Below are 21556 nucleotides of genomic sequence, written 5' to 3'. Positions count from 1 at the left end.
TTCCCAAGTTGTATGACTAGGTGAGTTGTTTATATTCTTCAAGACAACACAGTGGCTGAATAATTGCGTGAGAAACTAATGGGAACTAACGTGTAAAAAAACGTTATTTAAAAAATTACAACACATCAAATGTTGGAAATAACTTTTGGAACACTGCATAAATGACAAATTGCCGTATATATCAACAATAAAAATTTACCACCACCACCACTACTACTACTACTACTATTACTACTACCACCACTACTACTACTACTACTACTACTACTACTACTACTACTACTACTACTACTACTACTACTATTACTACTACTACTACTACTACTACTACTACTATTACTACTACTACTACTACCACTACTACCACTACTACCACTACTACTACTACTACTACTACTACTACTACTACTACTACTACTACTACTACTACTATCACCCTCATCATCATTATTATCATTCGGCACTGTGTTTTCCGGACTAACGATAGTGAACAAGCCTTAATCATGGTTGCTCAATACTTGTTACAGTTCCCAGCAGCTCGATTTTATTTTACGACTAGTTAAGCCCATAATATTTGAATTTGATAAAGTACATCGAAATAAGTAGATTGAAATGCATTATAACTTGAGCATCCCGTATTAACCCTAAACCGTTCATTGTTAATTAATGTGTTGTGAGCAGATTACATGGATTACAAAAAAAAAGTGTTATTATAACAATAGCTTGAACTATGAAAGGAAAAATCAATATCGATAATAATAAAAGAATTTTATAGTTTTTAAAGATTGTTATCGGTTTTCCGCAGGCGTTCTCATCATTGCCGTCAATAATATTTAATTACTTTACTTGTCGGGGGTCCTGGGCGTGCGTGTCCGGTGAAGTTTGAAATCCGATCTTGCGTCAGATACCAGGAGATAATCCTTTTTATGATTTGCAATAATAAAAGTGACATAAATGATAATAATAATAATAATAATAATAATAATAATAATAATAATAATAATAATAATAATAATGATGATGATGATGATGATGATGATGATGATGATGATGATGATGATGATAATAATAATAATCACGTCCAGAAACAATTGCACAATATAACTGCTTAATTAATGAACTAATTTAACTATTTTAAAAAGAGCTACTTTTCTGAATTCATCCTTTAACAATGAAACAATTAATTAAAATTGGAAGAGAACAAAAACAATGGAAGTATGTACATGTGCAATTCATTTATAGAATAGTTTATTCACAACTTAAAACACAAACTTGAAGCCAAACAATTTGCAAAGATCCTCCTTTCTTTTCTATGGAGTCACTTCATTCTTTGGATGCCATAAAGCACAATTTCCGTATTATACTGTGAAGAAGAAAAAAAATAAACGAAAGAGGATAACTCGTTAAAATTTTCAAAACGTTATACTTAAATAGCATTTCTCATATGATTTTGATCAGAGTTTTGTAAAGTTTGGCTTGACGGGTTTCGAACCGGCAGTAATGTTTTAATAATGATAATAAATCTTTATTCTCTTCAAAAAAGTGTCAATTTGTCATTTGGTTACACATTTATAACAATACAATCTTGACACAGATGCATACTGGTAACATCGTAGTCATCGAAAAAACGGCATCAACAACAACATCATCATCATCATCATCACCATCATCATCATCATCATCAGCATCACAAAAACCTTCCTAATATGTTCGTTACAATCCTTCACTTTCACCATTTCCCTATAACACCATCACCATCTTCATTATACTCCATATTATATTATTTCCTGTAACAAGCTATGAGAGGGAAAGCCTGTGGTCCTCCTCACTCTCTCTCTCTCTCTCTCTCTCTCTCTCTCTCTCTCTCTCTCTCTCTCTCTCTCTCTTTTCTCTTCTCTTCTCTTCTCTCTTTCTCTCTCTATCTATCTATCTATCTATCTATCTATCTATCTATCTATCTATCTATCTATCTATCTATCTATCTATCTATCTATCTATCTCTCTCTGTTCTTTCGCGCTTTTGTCAGAAATAGTAATATCTTCATATTATATACATAACATGCAATTTTGTTATAGTAAAGTTACATCAAATGAGATAATGAGATTTGCACATCAAATTTCTTCCCTCTTTCCTTTCTAAGGGTAAGAATCTTGTCCTTCCCCCCCCCCTCCCCCCTACCCTTCTCTCTCTCTCTTCTCTCTCTCTCTCTCGCTCTCTATCTCTCTCTCTCTCTCTCTCTCTCTCTCTCTCTCTCTCTCTCTCTCTCTCTCTCTCTCTCTCTCTCCCTATCGCTCTTATCCTTCTTATATATCTTCTCTGTATGTGAGGAATAACTATCGATTCCGTGAGTTTGTCCAAAATGCTAAAAACACCCACCAGTAGGACTCAACGCAGCAATACCCAAAACCACATATACATAAATATATTGAAATTGGGTGGAATGCGCATGCGTAACGGAGGTGCATAAAAAAAACGATCCGTTAAGATACACCGTAAACGGAGGTGCATAAGGAAACCTAAGCTTCCTCCAGATGACCTTACTTGAAAGCGGCTTGAGACACTTCACCGGAAGCGAGGACGAGAGACGCATGCGCAAAACCACCATCACGGTCTCTTTGTCAGGGCATGTGATCAAAACTAAACCACTCACCTTTGAAGGTAGGCAATGTAGGCAAGGAGCAATCATTGTGAAGCGTCCTTTTTCCAGGGCAGTAAGATTTGGAATCAGGCAATAATTGTTCCGTCTTTGATTGGCGACCATTGACACATGGACCCCATTTTTTGGGCGTGTACTTACAACCTGACACAACACACACATAAAAATTAGTCATTTATGTAATTTAATATTCATTAAACGTGCTCATAGCGCTTTTCAAGTGGTCCCTAGCCAACAGCAACATTTAACATGTAGGATGATTAGGCGATATTACAATTGTTTTCGGACAGCGACAACGCTGTTAATGGCCAGATACTCATTTTACACCCGAGTGCGATGAGAGAATGTGGGTAATGAGCCTTTTCCAAGGACTCAACTATGCGCCATCAGAGCGGGACTCAAACCAAGAAACTTTCGATCCGAAAGCGAGAGCCGTGTCACTGTACCACATAGCCGCATGTTGATTGTTGTGGTGTAGGCAGAATTTCATTTAGAAAAAAAAATAATAATAACTTGAACTGTTATATACATCAAAATCAATCAAATGTGCTCAATGTGCTTTAAAAGAAGTCATTAGCCAACAACAACTCTCTGAACATATAGAACGAAACATGACGCCTGTAAAGGTGACAGTCAAGCTGGTTGTACAGAACAGACAGGCTAAGTAAGTAGAAGCAGTGCCCAGTGCCGCTGCTCTTGTCCTTTAAGCTCTTCAGGAACCCCCTCGTGACCCCAAGACGGTCAAAAACATTAAACACGATGGAAACATTACTTTTGATGACATCATCAATATTGCCAGGCCGGTGAGATCCCGTAGTATGGCCAAATCTTTCAGTGGAACATGCAAAGAAATGCTTGATACTGCTCAATCTGTAGGATGCACTATTGACAAAGTGGCCACTCATACAGTTATTGAGAACATCAATGATAGAGAAATTGAATGTCCAGATGAATAAATTATAATGTTGAATGTTTAAAATGGCCCAGCGAGTCATTCTAGTACTGTCCTTGCTGGATTCTAGCACGATCTGGAAGTCCTTCAGAACCATGGAGCCGGAGTTAACCCCGGTTTCTCTAGCGTAAAAAAGACAATAGCTATTGCTCGCTACCCTTCGGACAGGATTAAAGTCTATCGCAAAGGACTATCTGCTAGATCTAACAGACTCGGCTACCCAATCACTGCTGGGTGGACAGGAGGGTCAGAAAAAAAATCTCGACTGCATTCGGGGATCGATTTCCGTCGATTTGCGTGTGAAGCGAGTGTTCTATCAACTGAGCTATCGGGACCCCTAGCACAATGTGGAGAGGCGCCATAAAGGCAAAATTCCGCTTGCGGAGGTGAAGAGAGAATTGTTTTGTGGATTATTTATTTTAATGTAGATAGTGCTTGCACCCTCCGGTTTACTTTTTTTTTAATTAATTACATTTCGCAGTTTAGGTAAAATAAAATAGATAAAATGAATATATTAATTATTATTTTTTTACTATAAAAATGAAAATTAAAAACAAAATCCTTTTTTCATTATTATATAATTACTTTCTTTTGAGTTTATATCGGGTAAAAGACCAAGATAACCAAAGTGCCAGCCGCAAAAGGAGCAAATATTATGGCTAGAATTTTTGCTCAAGGAAGAAAGGAAGTCTGACAGGGGAGCTGGCTGGATGCCGTGTCTCCCGGTTGCAACTCCAATAATACCGTAGGCAGCAGCTTCTTGTGGTTCACACTATTATGTTATGACGATCGACCCAATCAGCAAAGTCCGGTCCGCATTCGTGCACCGTCGCGAACCCGCCTGGTAGCATCGTCACAACACACCTTTCGACTAGATGCTCTGCCGTTTCGGGTTCTTGCCCACAGCGTGGACATATTGGACAGGAAGTTAGACCCCACTGATGTAACGCACCGGCCGTTAGGCAGCTCCTCGACCGGAGCCGATTCGCAGCTACCCAGTGTCTCCTCTTACTGGTATCAAAGCCTGGCAACTTCTCACCAAGCTTAGAGGAGTGTAGGTCCCCGCCCCCACGAGGGATTGAATTCGTCCAAACCGACTTCCATCTCGTATGTGCAGCTCTGTCCGTAGTCAGGGATTCTGCGTACAAGGGTTGCCGGGACTTATTTCGGCTCGAAACGGGGGCACCGTTCATTATGCGCATGAGAGGGGTATCCCCATTCCCTCTCTCTTTGATCTTACTCAGCCAGTTTCCCGTAATGGTCTCCCTCCGGACATCGGGGGGCTGGATCGCTGCCATTACCGGGCCCCATTCTCTAGGGGTTGTTGCTAGCGTTCCCGACACTATGTGCATCGACTTGCGAAGTTTTACATCCACCTTCTCAACGTTTCTGCTTCTACCCCACACTGGAGCGCAATACTCCGCGGTGGAATAGCATAGTGCCAGGGCGGATGTTCTCAGGAGCGCTTGGCTAGCGCCCAAGTCGATCCCGCCAGCTTCCTCAGAAGACTATTCCGCTTCTCTATCTTCCGGGCAACCCCTTCGAGATGAACCCGATAGGTAAGGCTGCGATCCAACGTCACCCTAGATATTTTGGACGCGGCTCATATGGGAGTGGCTGGTCCCCGACTAGGACATTCAGTTTACGGGTGTGCCAACCACTGCATAAGTGAAATGCAGTGGCCACAGTTTTTGAAGTGTTCATCTTCAGGTACCACTTGTCAAAGTAGGATTTGAGTCTGGTGACGTCCTCGCTGAGTACGCTCTCGAGACGGGTCCACACTTTACTCTGAGTAACGAGTGCCCAGTCGTCTGCGTATCCCAGCCTCAGGGAGGAAGTGTTCGGCATATCGCTAATGTAAACGTTAAACAACATTGGCGCGAGTACCGACCCTGAGGGACCCATTCTTCAATTTCCTTACTTTGCTCGTGACGTCTCCCAGCGCGACGTGGAATTGCCTTTCCCTAAGATCGAAGAGAACAACTTCAAGGTCTTTTTGCACCTTATGATTTTTGCAAGTTTGAGCATTAACCCATCGCACCAGACCGTATCGTACGCCGCTGATAGGTCTATAAACACAGCACCTGTTTGCTGTTTTCTCTCGAACCCGTGCTCAATATGCACTGTAAGGGCAATGACCTGCTCCGTGGTGCACCTCCCTTCCCTGAAGCCTGCCTGCTCGGGTGGCAGGGCAGCGTCTAGGACCGGCCCCCATCGGTTTAATAGAACACGCTCCAGCAATTTGTAAAGACAGCTCAGCAGCGATATGGGTCTGTAACTGTCTGCCTCCTTCGCCGGCTTCCCTGGCTTCAGGATGGCAACTATCTTCGCGTGCTTCCACATTTGTGGAAGCTTTCCATTTGCAAGGATGTCAGACATTGCCTCTGCTAGCCAGGCCCGTGCCCTGGGGCCCAGATGCGTCACCATATCGGGATATACACCATCTATCCCTGCTGCTTTGCCGTTCTTTACTTCGCTAATGGCTGCACCCACTTCTCGGGGACTGAACGGGGCCGTCCAGTCCGACTCCTCCGCAGGTAGCGAGTCCAAAATCGTACGGTACGCCTTGCGGACACCGCGCTCAAAAGCCTGATTAGGGACCCGCTTACTACGGTTCTTAATATTCTTGGCAATTGTGTCTGCCTCGCATTCCGGTGCAGCCTTCGCGAAATTCCGATCTGGGTCCAATTTCTTTATCAAACGCCAAGCGTGGCGGCTGGAGTGTGTAAAGTCGAGACTTTCCACGGTCTCCTGCCACCGTTGCTTCCTTCCCTCTGCCAGAGACTGAAGTAGTCTATCGGCTGTGTCCTGGGACTGGGTCTGCTGGTACTCTCGGTACAGCTCTTCCGACTCTGCTGTCCAGCAAGGGGTGTAGAATTTCCGTTTGCCCCGTGGAATAGAGCGTTGAGCGCTCTTAACCAGTAGCCTACTAAATCTGGTTATATTCTTGGACTTGGGAGGAATGGCAGGGCAGACCTGCTCGATATAGGAACTGAATTCCTCCCAGTCAGCCTTCCTGAAATTCCATCTGCAAAGTGGGAGAGACTGCACCCTCGGTATTGTCACCCCAGCTGTGACAAGAACCGGCCTGTGCTGGCTATGCGGGAAGTCCCCGAGGACTGTCCGCTTCACCTGCAGCGGTTCACTGTTCGCGCCTTTCGTTACGAGGGTGAGGTCTGGAGTATACTCCTTCTTATTGCGGGTACCCCGGAAGGTACCCTTGGCTGTAGGATCGTACACTAGGTGTAGATCATTACAGTCCATCCATGAGCGGAGTTGTCTTCCTGCCTCATTGCAGTCTCGGTAGCCCCATTCGTGATGGTGGCTATTAAAGTCTCCCAGACAGATGGAAGGATGGCTGACCACCGGTACCGGTGGTGTAGTCCAAGTCGCTCTAGGTGGTTTGTATATATTATGCAAACACAGTCCACCTACTTCCACGGAAATTCGGTTCACCCCATTGCTGTCCGTTACGCTCTCAATGACCCTTACCTTCGATGGCTCTTTAGCGTAAACGCTAACCCCTCCTTTGAGCCTCGAGGTGTCCTCGCGTTGGACCACCGTATAGCCTGGGATCTGGAATCGGGAAGATTGCGCGCCTGAATAAAGGTGGGTCTCCTGTAAAAGGAGGATATCAACGCAATGAACGGCCAATAGCTTTGATAAAAGCTCATTTTTTGCCATACTCTGGCTCTCGACGTTCAGGGACAATATACGCGTCAGCTCGCCATCCCCGCCGTCGCATTTTCCGATCGGCAGGCCGCGAATCGATTGATGCATGGGACGTTTGCTTTTTTCTCGGACGTGCCGACGACCCTGGCGACACGAACGCGGTATTATTTGGCTAGGCGGCAGACCGCTTCGCCATTGACGGGACTGATTGGGACTCGACATAAGGACAATAGTGTGGCGCCCGGGATAGGGCTGCTATTCGGGCACCGGGTTTGGATCAAATTTAGTCACACACCGGGGCGAGCAGCTCATGTGGCTCGTTGGCTCGATACCCGGGATGGTCTCGTGACGGTCGACCGGGATTTACACCTTTGCCCTCCCGTGTGCCTCAAGCCCCCTCACCAACTGCAAGGTAAAGATCCACGAGGGGGACCGTAGGCTGTAAACTGAATGCACTCATTTTCCTTTCAGTTCCGTTTTGCTCTCAGTTTGACCTTTCCTCTCTGTCGATCTCTAGTTTTATCGTAGCAAATTGAGTGACCCCTCTCGTTTTCAGTTGCCGATTCGGACAGGAACCGAACGCCAATTTTTTATACCGGAATTAAAACTTCGTTCAGTTTTCTACCAGCAAAGTAAAACAACAAACGTAGTTTCTTTGCAACTGTTTTAGAACACCTAAAACCAGATATAATGTTCTTAGCTTTCCTCGTTTATTTTGGACTATCCTTCTGTGTCCATTCTTTTGCATTAGCATCCAGCACGTTGTTTGCCGTTCTCTCCTTCTGCCTCACCCCAAGGTCCTTTGCATGATAGTTTTTGCTAATGCCTCATGCCGAGACACGTGGCTAAACCAAGATAATTTTCTTCTTTTGACTATTGATAGAAATACAAATGCAATTTTTAGGGCACAAAAATCGACATAAATTTATTGAACAGTCTACTCTCGTAGGAAAGATAGAAGGTAAAATGAGTAAAGTTAAACAAAGAAAAAGATATTTGAATAGTTTGAACATGGGTGACAAAGAAAGAGAAGAGTAATATTAGTTTTTTGAGGTTATCCGATCAGAGGGTTGAATGGCGTACAATGATCACCGATGTCTGGCACAGACTTGGTACTTGAAGAACAAGAAGAAGAAGAAGAAGAAGAAGAAGAAGAAGAAGAAGAAGAAGAAGAAGAAGAAGAAGAAGAAGAAGAATATTGATGCGATTCTTGTAGGTAAAATACTCCGCCAGCCTGGTATAACGTACCAACACATATAACTATGTGTAATATTTGACGTTTATAGTCTGATTGATAGAATTTAGTGAGACCTAATCCGCCAACAAGTATACGAATGAGGAAGTTTTGGCAAAGGTGACAAAGGGAAGAATGTTGATCAGAATTTCATATAAATGGCTAAAGGTTTAATGTTCAGCATCTAAATCATTCCGACATAATACCGTCTTGAGACAGTGGTTCCTATTTGGACTCACCAAGGCAGGTCATCACTTTTATGAGTTTTTTCTCACAGTCATCTGGGCCTCTGAGAATGGAGAACAAAACTTTCTGTGTTGCTGAGTCTTGTTTACACGAATCTAATGCTTTAGTCACATCATAAACACAGTCTGGGGAAACGAAGAGAAAGGAAAAATTGTATAATTGAGCATGAGATTTTATATAGGGCAATATCAACTAACCTTTGTGCGGCAATGTGGTCTTGTGATATGACGCTCGTTTTCGGACAGGAAGGTCCATAGATCGAGTCTGACTAGAGCATAGTTGAGTCCATGGAAAGGCTCTTTACTCACACTTTCTCACCATACTAATGTGAAAAAGGAGTACCTGGCCGTTTAAAATGTTGTCTCTGTGGGGAAAAAGAATTGTAATAATAATAATAATAATGGTATAGATTTATAGTGCGCCAAACATCCCTTCATCAGGAGGGCTCTGGGCGCATAACATAGATTAATTTAATCATGAAGCCCTAACACAGTACACGAACAACGCTAATTATACACATAATCAAAAGAAAGCCTGTCGGAATAAGAATGTCTTCAATCGACGCTTGAATTCCTCTAGTGAAGACGAAGAACGTATCTCTAGTGGTAGTAAATTCCACAACCTTGGACCAGAATGCTGAAAGGCGCGTTCACCAGCCTTCACTCGACAGCGGGGTGTTTTCAATTTGAGGTCGTTCGTTGATCGAAGCGATCGCTGTGGGTTATACCGTTCAACGAGGTTTGAGAGATATGCTGGTGACGAGCCCTCCAGGCATTTGAAAACGATAGTTGAAGATTTATATTTAATCCGCTGGTCCACTGGCAGCCAATGCAGCTGCTGTAGTAATTCGGGAGCTGCAGTTTTTCTGTCTTTCTGTAGTACAACGCGGGCTGCCATGTTCTGTATTTTCTGGAGTTTGTTTATTTTGTCCTTTGTGAGACCAACAAACAGTGCATTGCAGTAGTCCATTTTCGGGAATATCAAAGATGTTACCAATTTGTTGCAAGTTTCCCTATTAATAAATGGTCTGATTGTTCTGATATTTCTTAGAATGCAGATAGCACTTGTTCTCACATTGTTAATATGTTTGTTCATAGACAGATCACTCTCTAAGGTGATGCCGAGATTTTTTGCTGATGTTGTGAGTTGTATTTTGTCATTATCGTTGATTGTCAGTGCCAGTGTAGATGGATCTGTCTTATTATTTGAACTAGCAATGAATAAGGCTTCGGTCTTGTCGCCATTTAATTTTAATCTATTTGCAGACATCCATCTCATCACATGATTGATGCATTGTTCGTAAACAGTTATCTTTGAAACTATATCGGATTGCAAACACATGCTATATATCTGGGTATCGTCGGCGTACATATGGTAAGCGAGAGAATGTTGCTCTAAGATTCTCACAACAGTAAAGTACAAAAAGGACTGGACCTAAAACGGATCCTTGAGGTACACCAAAATGAAGGTCACGCTCTGACGAAGTTACTTCCCCAATTAAAACTGATTGAGTTCTTTGAGCAAGATATGATGCAAACCAGTTTAGAGAAGTGCCCGATATGCCGAAAGTAACTTGTAGCCTTCGAAGTAGTATGGCATGGTCGATGGTGTCAAAGGCCGCCGAAAGATCGAGAAGACTAAGGATGGTGGTTTTTCCTTGATCAATAATTTGCAGCAAGTCATTTGTGATTCTCATCAATGCTGTTTCTGTGCTATGATTTTGCCGATAGGCCGATTGAAAGCACTCATCGAGGTTATTATGTTTCACGTGACAAGAAAGTTGTTTTAGTACAATCTTTTCTAGAATTTTGGAAATGAATGGTAGATTTGATACAGGCCTAAAGTTTTTAAAATTATCACTGTCAAGTCCCGCTTTCTTCAACAATGGCTTCACCAATGCTTTCTTGAAGCTTTCTGGAACAACTCCCTCCCTTAATGATTGATTAATCAATTCAGTGATGTAAGGTGCAAGTTCATCAATACACTCCTTCAAAAGGGATGTTGGTAAAGGGTCGAGCCTACATGATTTGCTGGGACTAGAGAGAATCGTTTTCTTTGTGTCATTTATTGAAATTTCTTTGAAAGATGTTAAGGGTTCACCATAAAAAGAGGTATATTCTGCTTCTGTTTCGTCTGTGTCAAGTTCACTCCGTATTGTTGTTATTTTATTCATGAAATACTCTACAAAGCAGTCCGCGAGTTGCTTGTCGTCAGTGTGGTGTGGCAGGCTTGTTTTGATCTCTTTGCCTAGAAGCTTATTTGAGATTTTATAAAACTCCTTCGGACTTTTTATGTTATCAACTTTATCAAGATAGTAGATACGCTTTGCCTTAATTGTCACCTCTTTGAGTCTATGTTTGAATGATATGTAAGTTTCCTTATCAATTGTCAGGCCAGATTTTTTCCATTTCTTCTCCGCTTTTCTTTTCTCTTTCTTTATACGTTTTACCTCCAAATTGTACCATGGTGATTCTTTTCTGATGTTCACAGATCTTGTCGTGAGAGGTGCGTGCTTATCAATAACACTAATAACTGCTTTATCAAAATTGTCACCAGTCACTTCTTTCTCACAATGTGTAGTTAGAGAGTGAGAGAGGTCCGCTTTTAATAGTTCTATGTCAATTTTCTTCAAATCTCTCGAAACAACTATTTTTTTTTTTTGTCGTGTACTGTCCCCCCTCTGATCCCAAAAGATATTAAATGATGGTCTGAAATGCAAAGATCATCTACATTGATAGGTGTCGCTAGTTGCATGTCAACGCTGGTCAATACCCAGTCAATAATGTGTCCACACCGATGTGTCTTTTCATTGACATGCTGTGTCATGTGATGTGACGAAAGTAGTTTATTTATATTTCTTATATCCGGTGTGTCTCGATCAAAGTGTAAGTTGAAATCTCCAACAATAATATTTTTCTTTGACTTCATGTCAAGAAGGAAGTCCTCGAATTCATCAATAAATAGTGATGTTTTTAATCTATTTTTTGCACTGGGTGGTGGCCTATATATTGAATGAAGCTTGACTGAGTCATGTTTAAAATCAATGACCATTCCTACCGATTCGAATGCCGAAAAATTGTTGACATCATGATTAAATCTAATGGTCAAATTTGACCTATAGACCACTGCAATTCCTCCCCCTCTCCTTCCTTTTCTCGGAAATGACTGAGTTGTATGTGTGAGTGGTGTTAAATCCGACACAATTGCTTCATCCCCATTCTCCTTTAACCATGTTTCAATTATTATTAGAATGTCAATAGATCTCTCCTCAATCATATGTTTAATGTCTAATGTTTTATTGCGGCAAGACTGGGCGTTTATTGTCGCCACTTTTAAAATTGGAAGTGATTTCTTTTCACTCATAAGTGGTATAATTGTCTGTGTGGTAGGTGGCCGTGGTGTTTTATTTTTAGGGGTGGGCCGATGACCACACTGTGTTGGGATGGCCTTTTGTTTTCGTGTCCCTCCTCGACTCAATCGATGTTTCGGTTCACTTGTTTCAACACGGTGTTTGTATTCGCTTTCATATTCATAACAATAATTATCACTTTCATGGTGTAAAATGTATTCAAGACAATCGTTGGTTTTCGTAAGACTTGTCATCGCGGTGGACTGTGTGGTGACGTGTGTTTCATTTTCTAGATTCATAATATTGGCCATCGATGTTAGAGCACAGTGAACACTTGTAGTAAAATAAATAAACAACTTTGTTCATAAAATAAAACACTTGAAATTATTAAAATTTAGCATAAAATTCACGAATGATACACAAGTCCTTTGGTAAAAATAAGAAATAGTTATATCACTCAGAAGACTAAAACGTCACAATTCGATTGGTATAAAAATCCAGAATTGAAAATGTGAATAAACGCTAAAATAAATAGAAAACACAGAGCAAATTGAAACGTGTCAGCCTGCAAGGCGTGTTACAATCGCCTAATATCGCCTAACAGGCGACATGTCTCATACTAATAAATGTTAAGCGTGGCTGTTGGCTATGGATCTCTTATGAAGGGCTTTGAGCACTTTTAGCTCAGTGCTAGAGTTTGATATGCTCAAAGCGATTTATAAAGGGGGGGGGGGGATTTCCATAGCCAAAAGTATCACTTAAAATGTAGGTGGAGACACGACGCCAGTAAAGCGCTTTATTTCTTTTCACAATGGATAACTCAGTTAGGGTAAGGTGGGGGGAATTCCACACCCAACATTTTCAGTTTATTGTCATAAACTTTCAATTGATGAGTTGAACACACAAACAGAATACAAATATCCCACAGCCATTAACATTTGGATTCTGTACAAATAACATAAAAAAAATGAAAAACACTTCATAAATTCAATTTTTTTCTCTTTATTCCCATATTCATCATTTTAGGGTAATTCCACACCCATCGTGACAAGCATGCAAAAATGAGAATGAAACAATCAGGAAAAATAATTAACGTCTGAAATGAACACAACAACAATTTTTGTAGACTATGACATGAGACCAATAGGCCTAGGCGGTGGGGGAGGGGTGGCGATAGCTCAGTTGGTAGAGCACTCGATTCACAATCGGAGATTGATCCCGCGTGCAGTCTAGTGATTTGAGTAAGCAGTAAGTACCTTCTCCTGTTCTATTGTATCGTTTCTTGACATGGTCACCGGCTGTTCCCCAGTTTAGGTTGTATAATTTGGCAGCACATTTGCAGCCCATCCCTCCAGATGTAACGAAATCGACCGCTTTTACAATATCTGCATGGTCATACGACACCGTCTTTTCTCACCACCATGATTCGCCAATCTCTATAGAAAAAGGAGAAAAACATGAACAGAAATCCCTTCTAGATCCAGCTGTAAAGCATGGGCATAAATAAGTAACATTATAGGCCCACAAGAAGGCTTATTATTCAAACAGTATCAATACGCTACACACCTCCAAGACTTTTGGATTATGTGCTTTTCAAAGACAAACAATAGAAAACTATGTTGGGGCAATTCCACACCCGCTTGGTGTGGAATTGCCCCATTACAAAAATAAAAAAACATGGATAAGGATATAACTATTTACTTGAAATGATAGCTGGGGCCTCTCTCTGTAAAATAAAACCATTGACATAGGATTTTGATGAAATATTTTCGCACAAAAAAGACACTAGAAATTCGAAACTTGTAGGGTGTAAAATTTCCCTGACATTTATGAATCTGAAATAGGCACAGCAACTTACTTAAGGCACCTAGAACAAGTTTGGGGGGAAATTTTACATATCCGATGAATGATTAAGTATTTCTAGCTTGAGCTTCAACGTTGAAGAAAATTTAACAACATTTTGCCATATTTGAAAACAATGAGTGTTGCACTTACCTTCAATGGGCTTGTAAAAACTTGAAAAATTGTCAGACTTCAACAGCAAACAGGAAATAGAAATCAAAGGCAGTTAAAAGTTTGAACAGTATCCAATGAGTCTTTTTGCATTCTTTCTGCGAAGAGCTAGATATAATGAATGTGTGTGGAATTACCCAAGGTGTGGAATCCTCCTCCCCCCCCCCCCCCACCTTACCCTACTCATTTTACGATGGGAGAATGTTAGAAAAGAGCCTTCCCCATGGACTTAACTTTGCGTAGCCCAGAGTGGAACGGGAACCAGAAATCTACAGGTCAGAAGGCGACCGTCATGCGGCAAGACTACAAAGCCGCACAAAATTCCAAGAGTGACGCAAAAATATCACAAAAGGATATACGTCTTCATTTCCATTAACTCTCTCCTTACCAGCCATTTTCGGGATTTTCCCCAAAACTTCACAACCAGCTAAAACAAAAATGTATTTTTATCACTCAAACACAATAGCAGTAAAGTTCTTGCGATACATAATTTCTTTATCAAAACATGCTCTACAACACAGTGTTCATTTTCTTTAAAATGTCATGATGTATAAAAGAAATTTGAATTTTTAAAATGTTGGTTGTATAGCAACGAATGTGACGATTTCCTGTAGTTGGTAAGAGGATAGGGTTAATGAATGAATGAAGAATGAATGAATATGGCTGAGCTGTCTCTATGCACTTTTGCCGTGAACAATCTCTGTGTGTGTGTGTGTGTGTGTGTGTGTGTGTGTGTGTGTGTGTATAAGTGTGTGTTACTTCGAATCCTTCAGTCTGTTCTTAGTATCCAGTTAGTGATTTGTTTCCATAAGCTTTTGAACATCATCGTGTGTGTTAAGGTGCTGAGGCATTTGGATGTTAACTTGTGTTGGTGAAATCAGTTCTTCAGTTGTTATATCTAAATAATATTTGATATTTGTTGAGATCTTGATCCAATGTTGATAGAAGTGAAGTTGGTGTAAGTCCTCTGTATTTGACTCCTTGTTTGAAGTAATCATTTCAGTGAATGACAGTGTTAATTACTATAACATTCTTACACTCTTGCTTTTTGGTATTCCGGACGTGTTCCCATCCACTGCACGAGCTTGCAGTAATCTCAATTTTTTCTGAAAAATTCAACCAGCGTCCCCTATGAAAATTGGATCCTCTTGCGGTCTCTTACTTACAAATTTGATAGACCGGTGGGCGCAATGTGCATGATGAAGAAGCTGCTCTTCATGTTCAAAAGCTGATCTCATTCATAAGCAATCAGTTTATGTAAAAATTTGTTTTTTTTTGTTCCCAATTTTAGTTTCCTAGTTAATTGTGTTCACGGAAACAAACAATCCCATTGGTTGTACTATTGAATATAACCCATGTTTTGTTTTCTTTTGATGGTCGTCGCCTTGTATTGTGACGTTGGCTAATAGGGAACAAAAGTGTGACGTCAAAAAAACTGGTTCCAATCTCTTACGGAGGATTGCATACACAACGTTTGCGCGTGTAATTGCTCTTCTGGTATTGTAGTGATGGAATCTTATTTTCTAGTCGAAATATATGCTGGTTGTCAATAAAGCTCATCCATCCTCGCTCTTTTACGTCCAGTACTCCTTAGAATCCTGATACTATAATGTTTATGCTACCTTATGATTCAATATGTAACCTATACATTGTTAGTCCTCCGAAAGACTGGTTACATACACACTTCCAATGAGTTTGGAACGGGAAGAGTGGAAGGTGTGACGTCACGATTTTTCTTCCCTATAGAATTATCGAATGTCAGTGTCAGCCTACGTGTTTAGAATAGTTTCGCTCAGTGCCAACATCTTCTCAGCTGCTTTCCATGAAAGGCTCTCCTTTTTAAAATCCTCTGTTTAAAGCCGTACTCCAGCTGTTTTTAAGGCTGCCTTTTTTCTCTCATTCCCCGGTGGGTTTCATGTCAGAGCCTACTTTGTAATATTTATTGCAGACTTTCTCTGGGTGTGACCAATCCATATCCACCCCCTCATTTCATTTGAAGGGGTCAGTTCTATACAGTGCCCAAGTCCAGATTTGGCCTTTTATATGTAAATGTTGCTGTTCGAAGCTCGAAGAAATAAATAAAAATGTGAAATTGAATGTAAGCTGCCATTTAATAGACGAAAACAGATAACATGGACGTTTCGGGTTTCCCCTTTATCAACAAACAGGATGAATGAAACACTACAGACGAATGAGATAATGCGGTGGTGGCGTTATTAAGATGAATAAACAAAAACATTGATGGGCAGAAAATAGTATTCTATGCTCCTTTGTAAGGAAGCGTGAATTAAAATAGAACAATAGATATTTCTAAAAGGTGCGCAATTGATTAAGAGAAAAGAGGGGAGGCAGAGAGGAACTGTGTAATGCAGTATAGAAAAGTGAAATATAATAAGGTGTATCTAGAACACTGTTGGAAAATAAATAGAATGCAATTGGAAATAAATACAACATATAAGGGATGTCGTTATTATAATTATAATCATTAGTGGCAGTGGCAGCAGGAGAAGCAACAGTAGTACTTTTAGTAGTAGTAGTAGTAGTAGTAGTAGTAGTAGTAGTAGTAGTAGTAGTAGTAATAGTAATAGTAGTAGTAGCAGAAGTAGTAATAGTAATAGTAGTAGTAATAGTAGTAGTAGTAGTAGTAGTAGTAGTAGTAGTAGTAGTAGTAGTAGTAGTAGTAGTAGTAGTAGTAGTAGTAGTAGTAGAAGTAGTAGTAGAAGTAATAGTCATAGTAGTAATGATACTGTTTTGTAATTAAAGGAGAAGACGACGGATGGCCGGGAGAGTCGCGGGTGGGAGGGTGGGGGGGGGGGGGCAAGAGACAAAGGTAGTATAATATTTAAATATTAACTTTAAACTCAATTTTTTTCATTTGGTTCAATCCAACATAATACCAGATTGAGGCGTTGAGTTACAAATTAAATTCTACTTACTATCTGCATATGATCTTCTAATTCTCAGTACATGTTCTCCATTTGCTCCAGAATCGGCTACATTTCCATTGAGGAGATTTCTGATGCTAAATCCTTCGCTGTTCTCAATCAGAGAAATAGAAATAAAAGAAAGAAGCAGCAAACCGATTGTCCGACACCGCTTCATTGTAAACTGTAATCAACCAGAAGCTGTGGAATATTTCAGAAATATTCAACAATAATGAATATAGAAATATCTAGAGCTTTTGTGTTGTCGAACACCGCTTTATTGTAAAAGCTGAGCAACCCGTAGCTGCGGAATATAGTATTCAACAATAATTATTATGGAAATAGAGCTTTTGTGTTTTGAACACGGATTCATTGTAAAAACTGAGCAACTATTAGCTGTGGAATATAGTATTCAACAATAATGAATATAGAAATAGAGCTTTTGTGTTTTGAACACGGCTTCATTGTAAAAACTGTGGAATATAGTATTCAACAATAATGAATATAAAAATAGAGCTTTTGTGTTTTGAACACGGCTTCATTGTAAAAACTGAGCAACCAGTAGCTGTGGAATGTGGTAATTTTCAACAATAGAGCAGTAAAGTTAGGTGCCCCAAACGTAAACAAAGGTCGAGAAGCACGTGGCAAACCACATGTTCCTGTCTTGACAGCTCAAGTTCCAATGTAAATAATAGAAAAAAAAATAACCTTTAAAATTTGGCTGTTAGGTGGCAAAAGAAACACATATTCATAAATACTCGATCATGCATCAAATAATGTCTAGATATGGATATTTTATGGAACAAAAGGTAAAATTTATCAAAAGTTACAGTCTATCTATTTTTAGACCAGAGCAAATTATTGCGCTGGTGTGAACAAAACGAGAATTATTCAGAACCTGATTTTCATAATAATTTAGCCTTATATTATTATTTCTGCAACTGTTAGATTTTATGTAAACATATTTTCAATACTGAAAGTGTATTGCCTACAACTCAAACTACAAAATTGGGAGACCTATATTGTGCGTAAATTATTCCGGTCCCTAACGGAAATCACTAGCAACTTGTTATTGTTTACGTTTGGGGCACCTAACTTTACTGCTCTATAAGGAATACATTTTTAAAGACGAGCTTTTGTTTTGTCATTTACAATTTGGATTTACTTTTTTGACACGCGCTCAAGTCCAACGTAACTGATGATTCCTCCGTGACCTCTTGTTGTTATGCCTGGTAAGCTATTGACATGAATGCCTTTTTTAAAAAACGGTTATCCTGTGGTGTGGTCTCGGGTTATTTAATCAACATACAGTGCATACACTTTTGAAAATTGCGTCAATTATTGTAGAATCACGCTGGGTCGAATAAACATTTCATTTTATTTTTGTTTTATTTTTATTTTTTTTAATTTTTGACTAGAAAATTTACAATAAAGTATACTTTGTCCCTGATATCAATCGAGGACCGAGAACCGAAGACCCACAGCCACCTAATATATATGCCTATCACCCGAAGCAAACAGTCCACATAATATACTGAGGATCACTCACAATTTTAACACAGACAATTGAAAAAATGCATAGTGCCGTCAGTTGTTGCGATGCAATTTGTTCATCAATGAGTCAAAATATTGCGATGAATACTAACTTACTGGAGGAGTGGTATATTTGTCTGTTTGGCATAAACTAATGGTAGCTCGGGCATTTTCGTTGGATATAGATAATCAAGGGGAAGGAACAGCCTAAGTGGCAGAAAATATTCTGATTGATGATTGTTTAGTAACGATCGAACCATCAATTCCAGTTTGAAGCAGTGAATTACATGTAAGGAATCACTCAATTTTATCAAGTTACGAGAAGTTAGGTTATTCCATCGAGGCAACAATGATGATACAGTAAAATCGTATTGGAGGAAACATAAACACGCCCCTTGTCCTTTAACCCCTAATGATTCGGACTGTCCGAACAGTAACTATTCAGCAAACAATAGCAATGAGTTCAAAACCAAGTGAATTACACATCGATATGCGATTAAGTAAAATACTTACCAGTTCTACCGAATAAATCAACAGTACTATCACAGAAAAAAAGTGTAACATTAAAGGTTTATTGTCTATTTGAGAGAATGCGGGAGAACTTATCACCCAACTGGCCGTATAACACAATAACGAAGTTATGTGACGTCAACTTCGTTCATTATAATGTTAGTAAACAACCAGCTGTGTTTGTCCGAGCTGGTGTGAGGGTGTGCCCCAAGCCCATATTTTTGATTGGTCAACAATCAACTGGTTAATTTGTGACCCGTCGTCTCAAAATGGATCTATGTCTGGAGGAACCTTATCCATAAAATTTGATTTCAGCTTAAGTTTGAAAATTTAGGTTTAATCAGTTAACGGTCCTACTCTGGAAACGCATGTACTTAAAAAGTTGGCCAGAAATTTTTTCCTTCAAATATCCATCGGGGGACAGCTTGGCTCAGCGGTACGGTCTTTGCTTCGTGCCCGAAAAGTACCGAGTTCGATCACCTGCTCTATCTTGCGAAAGATTACACTTTCATGTAATCAAACATTAGAATATTAATATATTTGCCCATATTCTAAAGAAACCTCACAAAACTTAGCGCTCCTTAAAAATATGACATGAGAACAAATCCAAACCAGTCGGATCAGTGCATTTTTGGCCAAATATTTCCCTCAATTTCGAGGAAAGATGCAAAAACAGAAAAATTAGTTCATTCATTCATATATTAACCAACACCCACCTAAATTAGTTCTCCTTAAAATAATGACATGTAAACAAATTATTATCTAAACCTGTATATTCGACAAATATTTCTCCCTGTGTCGTGTAAAGATAAAACTTTAATTAATCAAAGCGTTTTAATTATTGATAAAGATCTAAACTAGTGTGTATGAAAGGTGCAGACAAAGCAAGAAAGAAAAATACAAGAAAAAAAATATCCCAAAAATAAGTCTACCTCTACTGGGGATCGAACCTCAGAACTTCTGATTACAGTCAGACGTGACACCATTATACTGCAGAGGCTCCCGACAGTTGGGACAATTTTAATATGTGGCATATTCTTAACGTGTATTACGCTGTGAACTATCGCTTGCATCACACAACACAAACGTTGAACACGAAAGGACGAGGACGAAGATATTTGAGTTGCTCCATTTTAATTTTTTTTTTTTTTTTTTTTTTTTGAATATATCAAATTAATAAACTAGGGAGTAGGCACCGGTGTAAGATAAAGATCTGAACAAGTGTGTATGAAAGGTGCCAGACAAAGCAAGAAAGAAAAAAGCAAGAAAAAAAATCATCCCAAAAAATCAGCCTGCCTCGACTGGGGATCGAACCTCAGTGATGTGTACTTATAAGCAGGTCTGACATCCGAACCCACTTATAGGCCTAGTTTAACATTGTTGTTATGGACAATATTTTGCGTCATTTTTTGTTTTTGTTTTTGTTTTGTGTGTGTGTGGGGGGGGGGGGGGGGATTTCCATTACAACAATGAAATGAGCCATAAGGAATTGAGTTATCAGACCTGTAAATAAGTGCACATCTAACCTCAGACCTTTTAATCTTTAAATATTGATATAACATTCATAATTATTCTTATCAAAACCTACCAAACGTAGCTCTCTCCTTCTAATCAACCAGTGAAATGACCGCCAATCCAACCAATCCGAACAAGTGCGAATACTTTGATAGATTAATAAAATGATAGCCGAAGTCTTAGACTTAGTTTCTTTCCCATGTAAAGTGACAAATCCAATTAGGTGCAAGAATAACCTGATCAATCCCGATGCTTACAGCTGTTCCCTTAGAAAAACGATTTTGGATAGATTTTTGGACGGGTTTTTGAAAGATCATTGTGTCCCCGTGCAAGTCTATCTTTGGTTCAGCTCTCTATTATCATTAAGAAGCCCTGGGTGGTAATAATTTTTTTTTCCAATATTATAATCCTAATTGTACGCATTGTGTTAGATGTACACAATGGGCATTGGACGATTGTGTAACTTCGACCGCAGCCTCACCTAGGTGACGTTGAAAAATTTACAAGTCAGATAAATCGCTGATAAATGAAAGAGCTTATCCGTCAAATATAGTATTGTTATAAGGAAGATTATTTTCTGTCGATTTAAGAGCTTTTACGTTACTACAACAATAACATTATGATCATATTAGATTAGGCTATCCTGTTATAAAATCAGTAAGTATAAGAATAAATATCAGCTTTTGTGTTGAAAAATAATACTTTATCCTTTCCTTGCCAACTATAGGAAAATCGTCACATTCGTTACGATATATCCACCATTTTCTTAAATTTCTTTTGTACATCATAAAATTTAAAGAAAACGAACACGTCGTTTTAGAGCATGTTTTGCTAAAGAAACTAACGTATCGCAAGAACTTACTGCTATTGTGTTTGAGCGATAAAAAATCTATTTTTGTGTTAGTTGGGTGTGAAATTTTGGGGAAAATCCTGAAAATAGCTGGTAAGGAG

The 21556-nt window shown here is 39.6% G+C and overlaps 1 protein-coding gene across 1 annotated transcript; it reads right to left on the bottom strand.

Annotated features, from left to right (window-relative positions):
• Positions 1–1231: 1231 nt before the first annotated feature.
• LOC144968612 (uncharacterized) lies at positions 1232–20812 on the bottom strand. Its single transcript, XM_078907118.1, has 5 exons — positions 20679–20812; positions 17060–17248; positions 8755–8886; positions 2652–2801; positions 1232–1363 (listed from the first exon to the last, which is right to left on the bottom strand). Exons 2-5 carry the CDS (start codon positions 17223–17225, stop codon positions 1359–1361), a joined length of 453 nt encoding a protein of 150 aa, XP_078763244.1. The 5' UTR covers positions 17226–17248; positions 20679–20812; the 3' UTR covers positions 1232–1358.
• Positions 20813–21556: the final 744 nt, after the last annotated feature.

Source organism: Berghia stephanieae, chromosome 3 (genome assembly GCF_034508935.2).
Source record: "Berghia stephanieae isolate SIO BIC M18660-M18661 chromosome 3, UCSD_Bste_1.3, whole genome shotgun sequence".
Taxonomy (NCBI): domain Eukaryota; kingdom Metazoa; phylum Mollusca; class Gastropoda; order Nudibranchia; family Aeolidiidae; genus Berghia; species Berghia stephanieae.
Note: the sequence above shows the minus strand (reverse complement) of the source record. Positions and strands in the feature narration are given on the sequence as shown.